The 19024-nt window shown below is 39.4% G+C and overlaps 4 protein-coding genes across 6 annotated transcripts; 3 read left to right on the forward strand and 1 right to left on the reverse strand.

Annotated features, from left to right (window-relative positions):
• Positions 1-2725, forward strand: prdx1 (peroxiredoxin 1). The gene is made up of 6 exons (XM_053628486.1): positions 1-91; positions 961-1077; positions 1154-1307; positions 1442-1564; positions 1861-1991; positions 2414-2725. The coding sequence occupies exons 2-6, from the start codon at positions 972-974 to the stop codon at positions 2497-2499; spliced, it is 600 nt and encodes a 199-aa protein (XP_053484461.1). The 5' UTR covers positions 1-91; positions 961-971; the 3' UTR covers positions 2500-2725.
• A 606-nt stretch (positions 2726-3331) lies between these two features.
• On the forward strand, positions 3332-7685 carry zte38 (zebrafish testis-expressed 38). Of its 2 annotated transcripts, none has more exons than XM_053628480.1 (12): positions 3332-3456; positions 4391-4535; positions 4954-5017; positions 5407-5443; positions 5527-5547; positions 5631-5657; positions 5782-5849; positions 6419-6567; positions 6709-6917; positions 7063-7105; positions 7193-7236; positions 7318-7685. In XM_053628480.1, the coding sequence occupies exons 2-12, from the start codon at positions 4454-4456 to the stop codon at positions 7360-7362; spliced, it is 789 nt and encodes a 262-aa protein (XP_053484455.1). In that variant the 5' UTR covers positions 3332-3456; positions 4391-4453; the 3' UTR covers positions 7363-7685. The 2 variants fall into 2 exon arrangements, with proteins under 2 accessions (XP_053484455.1, XP_053484453.1); XM_053628478.1 differs by lacking the exon at positions 3332-3456 and adding an exon at positions 3469-3636.
• A 79-nt stretch (positions 7686-7764) lies between these two features.
• On the reverse strand, positions 7765-14390 carry aldh9a1b (aldehyde dehydrogenase 9 family, member A1b). 2 transcript variants are annotated; one of them, XM_053628476.1, is made up of 12 exons: positions 13962-14390; positions 13689-13826; positions 12473-12618; positions 11948-12077; positions 11643-11777; positions 11252-11448; positions 10830-10970; positions 10340-10528; positions 9787-9874; positions 9417-9558; positions 8997-9109; positions 7765-8687 (listed from the first exon to the last, which is right to left on the reverse strand). In XM_053628476.1, exons 2-12 carry the CDS (start codon positions 13822-13824, stop codon positions 8593-8595), a joined length of 1512 nt encoding a protein of 503 aa, XP_053484451.1. In that variant the 5' UTR covers positions 13825-13826; positions 13962-14390; the 3' UTR covers positions 7765-8592. The 2 variants fall into 2 exon arrangements, with proteins under 2 accessions (XP_053484451.1, XP_053484450.1); XM_053628475.1 differs by having other exon boundaries at positions 13650-13826.
• Positions 14391-14927: 537 nt separating this feature from the next.
• uck2b (uridine-cytidine kinase 2b) lies at positions 14928-18784 on the forward strand. The gene is made up of 7 exons (XM_053628477.1): positions 14928-15417; positions 16640-16799; positions 16927-17023; positions 17268-17410; positions 17566-17663; positions 17801-17849; positions 18070-18784. The coding sequence occupies exons 1-7, from the start codon at positions 15187-15189 to the stop codon at positions 18201-18203; spliced, it is 912 nt and encodes a 303-aa protein (XP_053484452.1). The 5' UTR covers positions 14928-15186; the 3' UTR covers positions 18204-18784.
• The last annotated feature ends 240 nt before the right edge of the window (positions 18785-19024 follow it).

Genomic DNA, 19024 nt, shown 5'->3' on the forward strand with positions numbered 1-19024 from the left:
AGTCTCGCGAGATTTCAGCGTGAGTATATAAGCGCGAGCGACGGTGGATCAATGGGTTTTCCGAACTTCCCACAGAGAAACTGAACCGGAGGTATGCTTTTTAATATGCTTAAAAAGACAAAAACTTTTGTAGTTATATACTTGTGTATCTATATATGGTTTAAATACTCGTTTTGTGTTGAAACGTATTACTTCTGTGTAAAATGCACGTGCAGCTATTTTAACAACGTTTTCGCTGCTAATATGAGTAAAAATAAATAGTAACGCGATATATATATATATAAACCCAAAGCGCATTCAAAAATTATATGCTTATTAACCTTTTATATTTTTATATGGCGTGCTTGTTTTGAGGCAGAACCTGTTGAATGGGAGGGCCCTAGTTTGGGTTGAATCCGAACAAGCTCCCGAACTGATTATATAGTGCAATAAGTACGGTGTAGAATGCATTATTTAATACTCGGTATAGTGCGCCGGCGTAGGGATTAGGGACCCATTTGGAACGCAGCCACACACAAAAAAAAAGTTAATCTGCGTTTATTCTGTTCTAAAATGGCTGTTTTAATATTTTGTGCAACCTACAGCGGGAATAGATGATTAAATTATGTTTAATTTGTTATGAATGAGATTATTTAAATGGATGAATGGCTGTAGTAAGTATTGGTTGTGCTGGACTTTGCCTGGAACAAATGTTGCGAAATTGAGGAAGTGATAAACCTGCATTTAGGTTTCATTCAAACTGAGCTGCAATGTTTATTGCATGATAATCGAATGGAGGTTACTGGTTTTCAGTAATCACTTTCATTCATTTAATGCATTTGTTCTTGTTTTTGTCATCTAGTATTACATGATCTTGACGTTGACTAATATGCACTTTTGAGAACAGATACCTGCAACCCTTCAATCATTTCATTGTGGGTTTTTTTGTTTTGTTTTTTGTTACTTTGTTCCTCTTTGCAGTCCAACAGAAGATGTCAGCTGGCAAAGCACAAATCGGCAAACCTGCCCCCGACTTCACAGCCAAGGCAGTGATGCCTGATGGCCAGTTTAAGGATCTGAAGCTGTCAGATTATCGAGGTACGACCTATTATTTTTGCGTGATATCAAATACAGGAAGTCGCAAGACCGCTAATTAAGAGTGACTTTTCTGCAGGGAAGTACGTAGTTTTCTTCTTCTACCCTCTGGACTTCACCTTCGTGTGTCCCACCGAGATAATCGCCTTCAGTGATGCGGCAGAGGAATTCAAAAAGATCAACTGCGAGGTCATCGGTGCGTCTGTGGACTCTCACTTCTGCCATCTGGCCTGGTGAGTGTACAGTGTGTGTTTTTTTTTTTTTTTTTTTTTTTTTTTTCCTGATGGAAGAATTCAATATGCAAGATCAAATGTTTGCTTAGATGATTCATCACAACATTAAGATTTCTTCTCCGTCTGTGTGTCAGGATAAATACCCCCAGGAAGCAAGGTGGCCTGGGACACATGAAGGTCCCTCTGGTGGCTGACACCAAACGATCCATCTCTCAAGACTATGGTGTACTGAAGGAGGACGAAGGCATTGCTTATAGGTGTGTTTTTAAGTTTCTGAAGTGTTTCCTGGGAGCAGAGATGATTGTGATCTGTGCAGTCATTGGAAAGCTACCAATCAAAACAAAAGATCAGCCAGGGGTTGGGATTTGGGACACATCTGTAGGTACAAGTTGTGGTTCTGAATGATCAGTTGAAATCCATTCATACTGGAATTGAAATCTCATTTACAGTTTCTGTGGCAGGTTGGAGGATGTCACCAGTACAGAACCATGGGTATCTTGGTGGGCTGTATGTGTGCATCCCCTAAAGTTCTGTTTTGATCGTTTCTTCACAGAGGCCTCTTCATCATTGATGATAAAGGTATCCTGAGGCAGATAACCATTAACGACCTTCCAGTTGGTCGCTCGATCGATGAAACTCTGCGTCTGGTGCAGGCTTTTCAGTTCACCGACAAACACGGAGAAGGTGAGTGATGGTGAATTGAATGATTGATTTTTTTTTTAATAAATGATTAATACAAATCGGTATTAATAGGCTTTAGTACAAACAAATGAATTATAATCCTTTTTTATTTGCCTGAGATGGTTCATCTCTTAAACACTGGAACATGACTCTGGCTATAAACATTAATAAAACTAATGTGACATTAAAATGCCTACTTGCACAAAAACATGTGAAGGTAACCATTGTCTTGAGTTTCATCTAAATGATATCCGAGACCTATAATATCGAAATATCCAATTTCTTGAGTGTGAGCATTTTCTTAGTCATTACACAAAACGTACCTTGATGAATAAATTCCCACGATGCCTTCTGTTATGTAGCCAGATTATTAATAATTTGGTCATTAATAAGGCATCGACACTTATTCTGCTATTGTTTTCTAGTTTGCCCGGCTGGATGGAAGCCTGGAAAGGACACGATCAAGCCCGATGTCCAGAAGAGCAAAGATTTCTTCTCCAAGCAAAACTAAACACGCAAGACTCTACACAGTAGTCTAACAAGCCCCACACTGGCACTTGTATCAAACCTCAGTAACAATTATGACTCTGTTAAGCTTAAAATTAGTGTGTAGGATTGTAATTGATGTTTGTTGTGTGACTTTGTGAGAAATGATACTCATGTAGAAGACTACTATTTTGTATGTTTGCACCGTCTCATGTTTCCTTTGTGTGAGAGATAAAAAAAGAAGAAAATGACAGACCTTTTTTTTTATTCTGGTTTCAGTAAGAACAGATTTTGTAACGCAAGTTGAGGGCATGACCGGAACTTGGGCAAGCTAGCTTGCCCGCATTTCAACCAGAGAAACAGATTTTGTAACCGATTTAAGTTAACTTTTGTAGCCTGATAAATTCTATTATTTAGGATGTTTATACAATAAATCTTAAAACTCAATTTGTGAAATGTCATTTTCCAAGCCTGCAGCAGAAAAGTTAAAATTAAAATTCATTAAAGTAAAAAATATACTCTTATCCCCAGAGGAAGTTGATCAACCGAGACTTGGCCGAAAGTTAAGTTTGAGACATTTACAGGTACCACTGAGGAGGTTTCACTCCTAAATCGCCACATATTTGCCACAAAGCTGAAATAAACTTGTTTGTATTATGATATAGATGCTGTTGCATTTAGATATCCAAAGTTTAAAGAATAAGTTGTGTAACGCGCGATTTGGTAATATTAAATTTAAAAACAAATATAAATTTGATAATATCGTTCCAATTGAAGTGCACTTCAGACAGCAATATGAATGACATGAATGAGCAAGACGCATCAGGAAAAGCGCATACATGGCAACGCTGATCACAGAATCGATTCCTTTGATAAGGCAAATGATTCAGTTGATTCATTCGCGTGAGCGTTCTTCAGGGGCTCCTCCAAAGGACAACGGTGTTAGCTTCTTGGCTAACAGTTCTCCCCTCAGCAGACTGGGGTATCGTTTTTTACGAAATAAACGCCTTAAAAGTGTCATTTAAACATCTTAATTCTAGCAATTAGTTTTTTTAGTTTAGCTAGAAATAAAAGAATTTGTCATATTTAAATATTTAACGGTGAGGTTGACATGGCAACCGTAATGAAAAAGCGAGGGAAAGCAAAGCAGGAGACTGTTGAGGTAAAAGAAAAAAAAACAAAACAACAGCAAGCTAGTTAGCATTTAATTAAAAATAAATCTATAACTAGCTACTTGGCTTAACTACACCAGAATAGGGTGTAAAAAAACAAAATGGGGAAAAAAACACCCAACATAAAAATTAAACACCATAACTTGGGAGCTAATTATATCTTCAGGATTATTTGTAATATTACGAATAAAATAATTTATCAAGTGATATAGTAAATATTACTTATTACTATTAGTAATTAACAATTATTAAAATAACTAGGTATCTGTTCAGTCCTGTTCTATTCGACAACAGTTTGACATGTAATGAGTTAATAAATCCAAACAATTATCAAATGTTAAAAAAAAGAAAAGAAAGGAAACATTTAAAATTAGATAAACCTGTTAGACAAATTAAGTGTCAATTATTAATTTTATGTTTATGATGGTATTTTCTATGGGACTAGTAGAAGTAACAAACCTTAAACAAAAACAACTGACATAATAGATATTAAAGCAGTGGAAGGAAGGAAGACCTTGACCTTATTTGTTTGTTTGTTTCCTACCAATTAAAACACAGAAATCCTTCCATCCACACGGTGACGTTCTGACCAGTCCCGTCCTGTCTCATAGTTAGCAGATATCTTGTATCTTGTAAATATAAATATCTGGTTGATGTTTATAAACGTAAACATTCAAATACTGAGATGTTTATATAGCTGTGAATAATAGCTAGGTCATGATAATTAATGTTTTTTTTGTTTAGTGGGACAGCTTATTCCATCAAGAACTGAGAACCCAGGAGCAGTCGTTGGTGTTTGTTAAACGAATGCTGGTTTTGGCCGTGTCCTCTGTAACGTACCTGCGTGGGATCTTTCCAGAAGACGCGTATCGATCCCGCTACTTAGAAGGTGGTCTTTTTTCTTTAAAACATGAAATACTTTTGCTGTTTGTTGATTAACCTCATAATCATGCCATCTTGCGTACTTGAGGTACACTGACATTTTTCTGCAGAAAAGCAAAAAAATTCTATGGTTGTATGATCCATATTAGCTAATGCTGTTTAAATAAGTGATCAAGTATGATTCAGTATGAAAGATTTATTTAAATCCCTTGTAGACTTTAACTATTATAATTTATTATTCTAAGGGCAATATCGTAAAACTAGGTCGAGTTGTAAGAAAGGGAACGAGTTTTATGTGATTTTAACATTGTGTAAATAACTGCCATTGCTTTGTCTACCAATTTTTTGTAGTCGGGTAGGCAACGTGACGTTTTGGGTCTCAGCTCAAGGTATCTCACAAAGTTTATCATTTTTCAAAATTTTAGATTTATGCATCAAAGTTCTTAAAGAAGACTGCACCTCTCCAGGAGCCCGCAAAATTGTCAAGTGGTAAGTGATTCGTTAGTAATCGACTTACAGAAACAATCTCGATGACAAACGTTCTGACAGCTACTGTCTGGCATCTGACAGGATAAGATGAAATAACTGTTATAAGTGTTTCTTCCATTTTTGCACATCAAACGAGAATTAATTGCAGCTAGAAATGAAACGGGGGAATGAAGAAACGTCAGCCTACGTGTAGCGCCAGGATTGGTCCGAGGAATCGTTCAAACCAACCAGACATTCGGATTGGAACAAAAACTTTCTGTAAAACCTTAATATCGGCCGATATATATTGATGTATTAGTCAGGCCCTGCTTAAAACAATACAGTTCCTGAATCTGAAATAAAGATGAGCTGCTGTTGTATACACAATAATATTATGCCTTTCTTCCAAGGTTGATGGGGTGTTTCGATGCTTTGGAGAAGAGATACGTAAGTTCGGGTCATTTTTGAAGTTTTACATTGTCACGATTGTGGTGACTGAAGGTTTAACAGTGCTGTATTGTTTGTTACAGCTGCAAATTGTGCTTATTGGGGTAAGTGAACACATGTTAATTAACCCAGGGAATATCATGAATATCATGTCCTTTTAGTGCATCATTTATAATGTATTAAACAGGTGCACAGAGACCCAGATGACACAAATGTAAGTAACCATATGTATTACCTTGTATATATACAGTAAGTTGTATGTGGCATCTCTATATAGTGGAATAGAGCTAAACACACAAACAGAACAGCATAAATGTACCTTTTTGAATTCTTTACAGCATGTCATAGAGTCTTACCAGTTCAAGTTCAAATACACAGACCATGGGCCTCAGATGGACATCCTCAGGTAAGAAATGAGTCACTAAAACCAAAGGACTTCCCGAGCACCTCTTCAGTGCACGTCATCTGCTCCAAAATGTCAGTTAATCAACAGACCCCTCGTTATGTTTGATATGGGTGCAGGAAAAAACATATTTTTTGTGTGTTGCCACAAGGCACTCCATATCTCTCCTGCAGAAAATCTGACCATCCACCCGACTCACACAGTTGTTACTTTTGTTTGTACCATGATCATGATAAAGCATTTACAAAAAATTTATTTACAACCCCAATTCCAAAAAAAGTCAGGATGCTGTGTAAACAGAATGCAATGATTTGAAAATCTCATAAACCCATATGTTATTCACAATAGAACAGAAAACATCAAATGTTTAAACTGAGCAAATGTACCATTTTCAGGAAAAAAAAAAGGTAATTTTGAATTTGATGGCTGTAACGTCTCAAAAAATTTGGTACAGGGCGTCAAACGTGTCAATAAAAAAAACAGCTGGAGGAACATTTTGCAACTAATGACTTGATATTAAAAACCCAATGTAAGCATTTGCACTAATACATGTCGGACTTCTTCCGTTGAAGAAACGAGAACATTGAGATGAGGGTGACCATGGAGGACACAAAGAAGGCCTCGGTCCTGCTGATCCGGAAGCTTTTTCTCCTCATGCAGAATCTGGACACGCTGCCAGATGACGTCTACTTGACCATGAAGCTCTACTATTATGATGACGGTAAAAACAAACATCCGGAGCATCCATAAACACAGCCGTGGGAAGAGTCTAAAATATACCACAGTATATACAGCATTTCAGCCGATATTATTTAGTCCAGTACTGATAGTTGGTGTCCGTTTCCTGTTTGAAATGCGACAGTGACCCCGTCGGACTACGAGCCACCGGGCTTTAAGGAGGGGGTGTGCGACAGCCTGTGGTTCGAGGGCACGGCCGTGCACTTCAGAGTGGGAGACCTGCAAACTCCTTTCCACGTGCTGAAGGTCGGAGTGGCAGCCGAGCAGGGCCGCGTGAGTAAACTGCAGGAGGGCGACCACCTGAGAGAGAGCGTCCAGGACTCTGTGCAGGAAGTGAGACCCAATAAAGCACGATATTGTCAAATCTAAATATATATATATAATATATAACAGCAGAGACAAGCTTTTAACTTCCACGATACCACAAAGTCTCTCCAGACTGCTAAACGTTCACATATCATTCTATCATATCAAACAGGTGCCTGGACAATACAAAGAGGAGGATCTGCCATCTGAGGACGGTAAGTTTATTTTTAGTTTATCTTCTCTGGAAGTCCTCAGAGAGTTTTGTTCCTCGTCATCAGCTCTATAGAAATGTTTATCTTTAGAATCAGCCGCGCAGTTCAAGCAACCCACGAAAGCCCCAGTGAAGGTAGGAAAGATTCTAAGCCCATTTAAAAAAACTAATTGGATTTTACCAAAATGATTAACTGGAATTTTTTTTGATTGTCAGAGAGGAGGCAACAGACTGTCTAAGAGAAAGAAGAAAGAAATTTAGACACACTATATAGCGGTTTGTGTGGACGGAGGTTGTATGTTCGCACTGTGTGTATATCCATGTATTTATTATTATTTAGCTGTTGTTGTTTAGTTTTGTTGTTTGTTCAAATGTTATTAATCTACCTGGTGACGCCCCTTTCAGAGACTGTAATTCAGTAAAAGTGTAGATAAAAAATTAAATAAAAATAAAAAACACAGTGCACGACTGCAGAACGGAAATACTTTTATTATGTTCTGCTTCCTTGTACATGAAATTCTCAACTTAAATACAAATCTTATGATGTAATTATTATAAAACTTTTTTTTTTTTTTTTTACAAAATACATAGATTAGTGTTGTAATAAAACTTCAATGTCCATCTTATACACAGTATAAGATGGTTTTAAGGAAGTCCCGCTGCCTCTATTCAAGCAGCTTGCATTATTTTCCATTTGTTTCGTCATAATGTAGCTTATTTGAATTTATTATTATTATTTTTATTATTATTATTATCATCATTACTATTAGAAAGGCTGGACCTGCTGAGTAGAAGGAAAAGGTAACATCTGTATGTTTGGTATAATGATGTCATACATAAGGAAAATGCTGTATGTATGACGATACACTGGTATAACAGTATGAAAAGGGTAATCTTTAAAAAGAAATTCTTTATCATTAAATTTAGTTATTTGAGTAATAACAGAAAATTGTATTTCTACAAATGGGTCTTATAAATAGTTTATAGTAGTAATAAGCAGATATCGGAACAAAACCAGTAAATATTCGACTTTTTTCCTCCCTGTATCGTTCCATCCCTCCTCATAATAAGGCACTTTGTAGAATCGACAGCATTACATATCAAGAACAATAATCTGATTAATTGTTAATCTTCATTTAAAGATATCTGAACAGCGAACACCTTTGAGCCGGATGATCGTGCGAGTAGATCAACAATACTGACACCACTCATGGTTCGGTTCCAAACATGATCATAAATCGTCTTTTTAGCGCCAGAACATAATGTTGCGTGTCCAGCGATTGAAACGGCCTACAGGTCATACAGTATAATTAGCTATTACCTGATTATATGACCGTTCCTTATACAAGGTAGTGAATTACCAAGCAGCAATAATGCAAAGCTACGACGTTTCCATGTTCGCTGTCGTGAACCGTGGGTCCTTTAGGCTTTGATAAGTCACTTGTTAGTTCAGAATGCGACCTCATGTACATTCTCTGTTTGTCCTGTCCTTTAAAAGAGACTGTCCACGTCTCCCATTTCAACCACTACAGTCTTGAGCTGAGAGTAGTACTCAATGGTCACCTGGCCGTTCTCTCTTCCTATACCTGCAAAGACACATACGAGCGTGATGGTCAGGTGTCCGCAAACTTTTGTCTACATAGCGTACAATATGTGCAGCATGAAAACAAACCAAATAGCAAACGATAAATCTCACTTGAATTTTGGCCTCACTAAAAAGTATAAAAACAACTCAATTTTTTTCTTCTTTAAACCGTTTTCACTTTGTGCAGTGAGTTTTTATTGCCTTCCATTTCTGGACTCGGGACGCTCTGGGGATCAATATTTAATAAATCATCAGGCGGACTATCACGGTTATGCTCGTCTAAGTCAACCTTATTGTTCTTTACCATTACCTGAAGTTTTATAGCCTCCAAACGGCACCTCCACAGGCGTGATGTTGTAGTTGTTGATGAAACAAGAGCCAGCCTGCAGGTTCTCAATCGCTCGATGTGCTCTCTGAATGTCTCTGATGGACAGCGAGGTAATAGGGAAGCACATAACTAGAGTTAATAATCCTTCAGGCTTTTGCAGAGTTCTTATAATTAATCTTTTGAGGCAGTTGTTGAACCAATGATATATTCTTGAGGACAAGGGCTCATGTCTCTACTTGTAAAGGTTAGATCAGTGGTGCCCTCTTGTGGCACGCGTTATAAACAATAAATCTGGTTTGCGTCTAGTGCTGGTAAGTTAAATAAATGACTCGTCAGTGCCTCATGTTTAGAAGGCTGGACCTTTCTGGACAACTATGATAAATGTAAGAAAGCACTGATTACTTGGTGAAAACTCCAGCGGCCAGGCCCATGGCGGTGTCGTTCGCCCTGTGAAGAACTTCGTCCTCAGTGTCGAAGGTCAACACCGACATCACAGGCCCGAAGATTTCCTCTCGGACACACGTCATGTCATCTGTGCAGTCGTCTATGATGATGAACAAATGAACCAGGAGTTAAAATGTTTGTGCAAAACGCATTTTTGATACGTTTCGCCATACGGGGCGGTATTAGCAAAAATACCTTAAGCTTAAAATTGTTAAAAACATGGATTTGCACTTCTGCAATTTAATCTAATCTACTTGTGCTGCCGAGGTTGTAAAAGGCGATTGCTCGTGGTGAAGTGACATTATTTGCGATGACAAGTGAAACTCACCAAGTACACAGGGAGTCATGTAATACCCGTGTTTCAGTTTAGGGTCGGCCGGTGTGAACGGCTCTCCTCCACACAGCACTCGAGCTCCCTGACGAGGAAAACATTTCAAAAATAACATCCGACTTGTTATTACATCCTTTCCGGGGAATTAATTTCAGAGAAATGTGCAGTTCTTTTGTTGTATTTATAAAAAAAATCAATAAAAAAACAACAACAACAACAAATAATGATGAGCAAGTATAAATGCATCATAAAATGTAAGAACCAATCAGAATCCAATATGCAAATACAGGGCATGCAACTCTTGGGAAAGGGGGTGGAGCGTGTTGTCTCAGGTTGTTTCAATTTGCATATTCGTACAACGTGGATTTTTCCGAGAGTAAAAGTGCCAATTTGTCAACTTTTCCTTCACATTAAATCTTATTATGGTCTTTAAAAGTAATTTTGAGTGACATTTTTTAATGTCTAGAAGTGTTTATAACATTCAACGTGAACTGATTAAAAGTAAGCAGTAATGCTCGTCGAATGCGCCTCAGACAGTGAGCTCGTGTACCTCCGTCTTAGCTTGTTCCACATATCCCAGCACTTTGTGTAAGTGCTCCCGGCTGACCAGCGCCCCCATACGCGTGTCCTCCAGCAGGGGATCTCCAATCCGGATCGCTTCGGTTCTCCTCACCACCTCCTCCAAAAACTGGGCTAGGATTGGCCTGTGCACGAACACCCGCGTCCCGTTACTGCACACCTTGTGTACAGAGGAAACAGAGACGGGTGAAAGCGCAGTCAATAACGCATCATAGAAGAGCGGGTGCCAGTCGTTACAATGAAACACTGTGTGTGTTACCATCGGAATAAAACATATGACACCTGAAGACCCGTTTCAGTTATAAACATACATCGGTTTACTGGCAGAACAGGTTTTATCTTACATGATTGGTCCAAAGCTGTTAAGCCTATTTAATTGACTACTTTGACCCAAACATGAATCTTTATTTCAAGAGTATCACGCTATAACTAATCATCAGGATCCATTTTAAATGCAGTACCTGGCCCTGAGAAAGGAAGTTGGCCATAAGCGCTCCCCTGATTGCGTTCTCGAGGTTACAATCCTCAAAGATGATCAGTGGAGATTTGCCACCGAGCTCCAGGGTCACCGGCTTCACGCCTCTGGACGCCATTTCCATTATCTGCAAGGACGAAAACGCACCGTTCAGCATCGCAAACTCGCCCTTTTGGACCCCTTTTTTAATCTCGGTCATATTCGAGCATGTATACGGTCATGTTCAATACATTATGATCCACCATCTACAGACAAGTCTTAACCTCCTGGCAGAGGCAACCAGATTTTAAATATCCTAGTACTTAACCAGTGCTCGTGTTAGAGAGTTAGGTGCCATTTTTCCCTCAGCGCTGTATTTAAATACTTCACCAGCTACTGATTACTAGAGCAAGAAAATGGAGTTTGCACCTTCTTGCCGGTTTGCACACTCCCGGTGAAGGAGACCTTGGCCACGGCACGGTGTAAGCACAGCAGAGCACCCGTCTCCTGAGCGCCCTGCACTACACTAAACAGACCGTCAGGAACGCCAGCCTGCGCATAGATCTCCGCCAGCAGCACCGCACTCACCGGGGTCACCGGGGACGGCTTGAACACCATCGAGTTCCCTGCGAACGCAAATCACTACTAACATCAACATCCTGGCGAACGTAAATATACTGTACATATAAAAAGACGCAAACAGCTGACAGGACGTCCACCACAGACTTGTACTGAAATTCTTTAAGACTGATTTTCAGTATATTACTACAATTTTCGAAATGAAAATTGATGAATGAAATGAAATGAAACGAAACCGTACCGCAGGCGAGAGACGGCGCCGATTTCCACGCCGCGATCTGGAACGGGTAATTCCAAGCTCCGATTCCCACGCACACTCCCAACGGTTCCCGGCGTGTATAAGCAAACGATCCTCCTGCTAGCTGCACATGCTGCCCTATAAACGGATACGTTAACTGTGACAATCAATTTTCTCTCACCGAAATATGGCACATACAGTATTTCAATCTAGTTAGTGCTCTCCAAAATACTTTACAGTACGCACCGATTTCCATAATCTCTCTTTTACAGCGAACACTAATAGGACATTTTGACACGTTAACAAACCTGCCATAGTCGTGGCGAGACCCGCAAAGTACTCGATACAAAGCCGGGCAGAGTCCACGTCCAGCCGCGCCTCGGTGATCGACTTGCCGTTGTTGACCACCTCCACCTCAGCGATCTCTTCCCTTCTTTTCTGTCCACAGAAAGTTCAAATGGATGTTTTCTCTTTTTCTGAATGATGAAATTTTTAAGGGATTTAAAGGTAAAGAGGAAATATAAGAGCATCAAGCATTCTTGCTAATAGCAGTTTCAGAAAGGAGAAAACATTCTGTTGTGTTTTTCAGTAATTGTATTAGAAATGATTCTAATGTAACATGTCATAAGAAGACTTATAACAAAACCATATTAGATGTCAAAATGTGTGTACATGCACCTAAATGAAGTCAAGGGTGCCAAAATGACAGACGTTTGCGTGCAAACCTTACTTACTGCATCACATGACCTTAAATCCCTGCAGCACTGTTGTCCTGCATTACCCAAGTGTGACCCCTCTGACCTTTATCTACTTGACCTTTGACCACGGTGTACCTGGATGAGTCGTGCTGCCTCCAGCATGATCCTGGCTCGCTCCATCCCAGCCATCTTACTCCAGTGTGTGAAAGCGGAGCGGGCACTGTTTATGGCCTCGTCGACCTGCGCTGCTCGGCAAGGCTGCAGCTGGCATAACACGCGACCTACACACGCGCACACACACACACAATGCAGATTATGAATGCGTTTTCATTCTTCGTCATTTACATTTAATATGTATGGAGTTATTTTACTGTCAAAAGTACAGTTTTATGAATCACAAATACAAATTAAAAACACAAATCCTAAATTTAATTTCTGCATTGTTCGTAAAACGAGTAAATTTTCTCCTTACGACATTCCTGCCACACATCTGCTGGTTCTATGAGCTGTGAGAGCAGGTTTGCTCTGCACGACCTAGTGTGTCAAGCTTGTCTGAGGTGCCCAAGTCCTCCTTCAACAACTAATCACTGATTACCATTGGCCCCAATAAACAATCACCATTGTTTCCAAACTGACCAATTACTGATCACCATTCATCTAAAGGACCAATCACTGATCACCACTGTTGCCAACAACCAATCACCACTCTTTCCCAACTGACCAATCACTGGTCAGCATTGAACCGACCGACCTACCACTGATCCTCACTATGCCCAACAACCAATCACAGATCACCAATGTTTCCAAACTGACCAATCACTGATTGCCATTCATCCAAATGACCAAGCACTGATCATCATTGTGCCCAACAACCAATCACTGATCACCCTTGAATCAAACGTCCAATCACTGATCACCAATGATCCCAACAACCAATCACTGACCATCACTGTTCTCAACATCCATTCATTGAATCTTCTATAAAAATGTTATCTAAAATATATTTTCTATTGTGATAAAACTATTCTAAGCCATTTTAAGTGTCATCAGACAATCTTCCTCATGTAACACAGTTAAATATGCGCATAATCATGATGATTATATAAATATGCAAATTAATCAATTATGTCACTGACTTTTCGAGCATGCTTTAGCTACTTTCCCCTGCATGGAACTGGTTTGCCAGAGTGAGTTGTGAAACACGAGCATGTGACAGCTGGACAAAGTTTAACTTCCCAACACGACAGAGACAACTTTGCAGTGTAATGGACACTGGTTAAGTCTTCACAGGAGCTTTAACAGACTGAGGCACCTGTCGCAGGCTCGTAGACCGGCTCTGATCCGATCTCACCCTCGAGACTGACTCTGTTTCCGCCCCAGAAGTTTAGCGATTCTGTTATCTGCATGCTCCCTGATGAAGCCGTCCTGTTCAGGGCGAGGAGAGAGGCTCGGACCCGCGGGGGAAGCACGGAGCTCAGCACACGCATTTCTGCAGGAGGACAACATTACACAACATTTCATAAAACCTCAACAAACACTCTTGATATCTGATAAATGTTAATTAGTGAAGTAATCAAGCAAGCAAATGTGATTCAGACTAATGCACTGTATAAACATGACATACTCGCCACCCTCTGTACGACAGAAAGTTCCCTTCTTTAGCGGTTGGTTGTGTCCTAAACCGCACACTGCCACGGTAACTAGTACGCAGGAATGAATGTAGCAGCCGCCATGTTAGTTTGGAAAGGGGCGGGGCTTCTCCGAACGGTCGATTCCTATTGGTTATGACAGACTCCATTCAGCTTGTGCAAAATTGACTTCTTTACTTTTTATATTCTACATTCTTTTACGTTATGTTTTGTAACATAATGACAATTTACAATGTACTGAATATTTTATGTATTCATAATAAAATTTGTTTGATTTTGATGAAAACTTCGTTTTAATTATTTTTGTAAATCTTACCTGCGTTTATTGAAGATGGGGCAGGGCTTCTCAAATGGTTGATTCCCATTGGTGACGACAAACGTCAGTTAGCGTGTACAAAAATGTATCTTCTAGTCTTAATTTTTTGTTTGAAATTTATAGACAGTTATATTTTATAATATATGTCAACTTACCACATATACAATATTTTGTTTAGTGAATTAATTAATACATAAATTTGTTTTCAATTGGATAATGCCTTCACTTATTTATTCGTCAGTTTGCTTATTTATTTATTTATTTATTTATTTATTTATTTATTAATTATTGGGGAGAATTCTTTCTGATTTAAAATGTGCAAAATGTTATTTAAAATTATATGACTAATTTTTGGTTTGGATTTTTTTTTCGAAACAGCATATAAATATATAATCTGATACATTCAATATGTTAATTAATCATCATTAATAAACGTTTATAATTAAAATGCATACAATAAAACGAATAAATAACATTCTTTCCTGAAAACGTATTTATAACTTATAACTTAATAATTTATAACTTCAGAGAAGCTAAAGAAGAAATTATATTAAAATTAAACGTACATTTACATTTTTTTAATTTAAAAAAGTAGTGTCGTGTGAGTAATCTTTTACATTTGTATGTTTAAAATTTTTCTTTTTTTTCAAAACAAACCCATTTTGTATTGCTTAACCACCCCTTGATGGCAATGATGATGACTATTATTATTATTATTAATATCCCTTTAATACAAACTTTAGGTACATTAATAAAAAAAAGCCGTATGTCTGAATACCAAATTGCTCCTTGTTTCCTACGCAAGTGCATTAGGTAGGGGTTGAAACAGTCAGGGTTTATGCCCTACATAGTGCACTAGAGGTGTATTTGAGATTTGGGCTGCGATGGTAAAGAGGGAGGGCTTTGGCTTCAATCTGAAATGGGGTGTTGAGTTGGGTTCTTTTATCTCACACTTTAGTGCACGTACACAGGGAGCTGGGAGAGGTTTGGGATTGGACCTGCACTCGGAAATGGCTGGAGACAGTGAACGCCGACTTCAGGACCAGGAGGAAAACGGCAATGCTATCAGACAGCCATTTATTATTGGGGTTTCTGGAGGCACAGCCAGTGGAAAGGTTCCCATGTTCACCTTTTAGTACTCAATTATTTATTTATTTCTCTCTAAATTAACCAAATTCCTTTGTAGCCATTTAGGATGCGAATGGACGTGCGCTCCGGCCGCGTGGCTTTTATTTTAAGTTTATTACTAATTATATTATGACTGTGTTTGCATAAACGTACCTGTGCCGTTATAACGTATTAAGTAAACATATTTTACATCGGATTAAGGAACAAAAACAAGCAAACAATTCCGCTAATTATCGGAATTTCCAGTTAACTGGATGTTGGCGGCGCGTAGGTTTCCCCTCCCTTTGTCTACACACGTCATCGTTGCGCGACTTCTATTCGTGGGATGAGCGCATTTCCCAACACGTGGCCAAGTACAAGCAACTGCCTAATGTTTTTATTATTATTATTATTATTAAAAAAATTCTTCTAACTAGCTGCTTTTATATTATCAAAAATGTTGTTAAAAAAACTATTTACAACCAGTGTTACAACAATGTGGTCAGCTTGATTGGGTTTCACCAAATGTAATTACTCAAATTTAAGAAAAGTTCCAAGGTATCCACTTTGGCGCATTCACACGTATTTTTAATCTGTTCCGAGTTCTTTTGGAAGCATCTCAAACCAAGCATCTCAAACCCAGGAGGGGAAAAGCGCGTTGGAAGTTCCCGTCCTGCTCTTGTTTACATGAAGACGTCGGTAATGTGCGACGATGATCTCATTTAGCTGGAAAAATGACAGCAACTCCTCCACTCCCGTCGATGTTATGGTGGAGGTGTAATTATAATATAATTCAATATAAACGTTACCAAAACCTTTTTTTTGTTATGTTAACTTATATAACCATATATAAATATATTGTAAAATTACCATTACTATTTGTTTTCAAGTACCTGGATATGTTCAGAAATAAATTCCAAATTCTGTCAGCACATTGATTATTTATAAGTATTTAGGACTTTTGCAATAAATGTGAAATATGTCTTTTTGCTGTAAAGAAAGTATAATTTCGGTAACAAAATTGTACCAAACACTCGGATGCCGTAAGAGTAGCACACGGATTGCCCAAAGAAATGCTTATAAATGCCTGGTTTTTACCACTGGAGCACAGGGAAGTGTCTGAAATGTTTTAAGGTCAACATTGAACGTGTGTGTATTTTCTAAACCGGATTACTTTCTTGATAAAGAAAGATTGGTCACATGACCAGCTGGTCTCTTTTCTCTCTGCAGTCGTCGGTATGCGCCAAGATCATGGAGATGCTGGGGCAGAATAAGATCGATCATCGGCAGCGTCAGGTCGCCACCCTGAGCCAGGACAGTTTCTACAAGGCGCTCACTCCTGAACAGAAAGCCAAGGCAGTCAAAGGACAGTTCAACTTCGATCATCCGGGTAATAAACGATGTGTATCAGTCAGAGTGTATCGTGCATGCATGTCTGCCTGCTAGTTTGGATATGTTTGACACAACATTTATTTGTATTTATTTAAAAAAAAAATTTAAACACCTTCTTTGTCCAGACGCTTTTGACAACGAGCTGATCTTAAAGACGCTTCATGACATCATTCAGGGGAAGACGGTTCACATCCCGGTTTACGACTTTGTCACGCATTCCAGGTAGGTTGGATGAGTTGAGCTTAGCGTTCATGGTTAATTTGTTCATCCTTCACATTTTCACCATTTTTCTTGACTTCATGCGTCTTTCTTTATTTTGACTATTTCCATGGTCCTGGTGAGAATTCTTCCATACTCCTTTCATCAAAGCATGAATCCCTGAACGACTTTTTCTGGTGCACTGTATGCACGTACGAGATTCTGGACTTATTTACAGCCTGGCTCGCTTCTGCTGTGACTGTAACAGGAAGGACGAGTTTGTGACGCTATACCCGGCCGACGTGGTTCTGTTCGAGGGCATCCTCATGTTCTACTCGCAGGAGATCCGCGACCTGTTCCAGATGAAGCTGTTCGTGGACACGGATCCAGACACGCGGCTCTCGCGCAGAGGTACACGTCTGAGACGCTTAGAAGAACTCTGGTTTGGATTTTCACAATGCAGTGTTTATGCAGAGGTTTCATCTAAAGCTCTCTCTCTCTCTCTCTGTGTGTGTGTGTGTGTGTGTGTGTGTGTGTGTGTGTGTGTGTGTGTGTTTTTGTGTTAGTACTGCGAGACATCAACGAGAGAGGACGCGAGCTGGAGCAGGTCCTGTCCCAGTACATCACTTTTGTAAAGCCGGCTTTCGAGGAATTCTGTCTTCCAGTGAGTACCAGCTTTCTTTTCCGTCTCCGCTCGCGTATTTCTGTCTACGCTTGCCTGTTTTAAGATATCGTGTTTTTTTTTGTTGTTCTCGTTTTTCTTTTATTTTTTTTTCTTTTATTTTTTCCTTCCTTCCCCAGACAAAGAAGTATGCGGACGTCATCATCCCACGTGGAGCCGACAACTTCGGTGAGTCTGTTTAGGACAAAAGCGAGAATATGAGAATATTTTTGTCGTAAACCTACTCGTTTACGACTAAAATAGCTGTTGATGCCTTTTGGATATATTTGTTTTGGATTAGTTCTTTCAGCAAAAAAAACAACCTCAGAATACCGGAAAGAAAAGAGTCGGTGGGAATGTTCACATATCTTTTTAATGCTGCGTATGAAACAGTTCATTCGTTTTGCAGTTGCGATAAACCTGATCGTGCAGCACATTCAGGACATCCTCAATGGCGGCTTCAGCAAACGGCAGAACGGCCACGTGAACGGTCACGTGACTCCCCGACAGAGGCGTTCGTCCGAGTCCAGCAGACCGCACTGACCTCACGACGTCCCTCCTCCTGCGCAGGACAGGGTCGAAATTGTGGAATGACATTCAGCGCCCTTTCGTTGCACGGAAAGGCAGAGCCGCTTCAGCTGGCTGATACGAGATTTTTTTTTTTTTTTTTTTTGCTTTCACCTTTTCATATATTTGCGGTTTGGAGTGCTTTCTGTTCATCATCGTCATCATCATCATGGTTCTTGTCTGTAGAAATTAAACGGTGCTTATGTCCTGGCTCAGACTTAAACAAAAAACACTCCAGGTGTCGGAATGCTATGGTTGAAGAGCCAGGTGTGTGTGGGTGTGTGTGAGAGAGTGAGAGAGAGAGTGAGAGAGAGAGTGAGAGAGAGTGAGGGAGTGAGGCCTTTCAAAACTTGAAGTCAGAACTCAGGAAGAGGTTTATCCTAAATGCCAAAAGTGTTTACGTACATCCCCACCCTTTATAAGGCGTGTATGTGGGGTTAAGTTTTCTGACTCTAGTGTAGGTATTTGGTTTACTGATGGATTTATACTGAACTTTTTGTGAAGACCTTCTATATCGGAGAATTACAAGATGGAGTGTTTATAAAACATGGCTGCTCCTACTAGCAAAGACTTTAAAGGTAGAATGCAACACGTACTCTCGGCTCAACAGTTAAATAAAATGCCGTGTTCTATACGACATGTGCTTTAAAACTCAGTGTGATGGTCAGGGAGTTCAATTGGTCTGCATCTTCATGCATCCTCTCAAGTACTTGAATTAGCAGCTAGTTAGACCACTAGAAAGTTAGACAACTCGTTTTTGTTTTTTACTTTTGATATTAGTTTATGTGTGAGGATTT

The sequence above is a fragment of the Ictalurus furcatus genome, chromosome 7, assembly GCF_023375685.1.
Source record: "Ictalurus furcatus strain D&B chromosome 7, Billie_1.0, whole genome shotgun sequence".
In the NCBI taxonomy this organism is placed as follows: domain Eukaryota; kingdom Metazoa; phylum Chordata; class Actinopteri; order Siluriformes; family Ictaluridae; genus Ictalurus; species Ictalurus furcatus.

Excerpts from the sequence above, each read along its gene's own strand:
- zte38 (XM_053628478.1), top strand. The coding sequence starts at position 3,586 with ATGGCAACCGTAATGAAAAAGCGAGGGAAAGCAAAGCAGGAGACTGTT. Across the intron at positions 5,850-6,418 it reads CCTCAGATGGACATCCTCAG|AAACGAGAACATTGAGATGA; the intron begins GTAAGAAATGAG and ends CTTCCGTTGAAG. Across the intron at positions 6,918-7,062 it reads TCCAGGACTCTGTGCAGGAA|GTGCCTGGACAATACAAAGA; the intron begins GTGAGACCCAAT and ends CATATCAAACAG.
- prdx1 (XM_053628486.1), top strand. The coding sequence starts at position 972 with ATGTCAGCTGGCAAAGCACAAATCGGCAAACCTGCCCCCGACTTCACA. Across the intron at positions 1,078-1,153 it reads GAAGCTGTCAGATTATCGAG|GGAAGTACGTAGTTTTCTTC; the intron begins GTACGACCTATT and ends ACTTTTCTGCAG. Across the intron at positions 1,565-1,860 it reads GACGAAGGCATTGCTTATAG|AGGCCTCTTCATCATTGATG; the intron begins GTGTGTTTTTAA and ends GTTTCTTCACAG.
- uck2b (XM_053628477.1), top strand. The coding sequence starts at position 15,187 with ATGGTAAAGAGGGAGGGCTTTGGCTTCAATCTGAAATGGGGTGTTGAG. Across the intron at positions 15,418-16,639 it reads GAGGCACAGCCAGTGGAAAG|TCGTCGGTATGCGCCAAGAT; the intron begins GTTCCCATGTTC and ends TTCTCTCTGCAG. Across the intron at positions 16,800-16,926 it reads GTTCAACTTCGATCATCCGG|ACGCTTTTGACAACGAGCTG; the intron begins GTAATAAACGAT and ends TTCTTTGTCCAG.
- aldh9a1b (XM_053628475.1), bottom strand. The coding sequence starts at position 13,824 with ATGCGTGTGCTGAGCTCCGTGCTTCCCCCGCGGGTCCGAGCCTCTCTC. Across the intron at positions 11,778-11,947 it reads TCTCGCCACGACTATGGCAG|GGCAGCATGTGCAGCTAGCA; the intron begins GTTTGTTAACGT and ends ATCCGTTTATAG. Across the intron at positions 8,688-8,996 it reads TGGAGGCTATAAAACTTCAG|GTATAGGAAGAGAGAACGGC; the intron begins GTAATGGTAAAG and ends GTGTCTTTGCAG.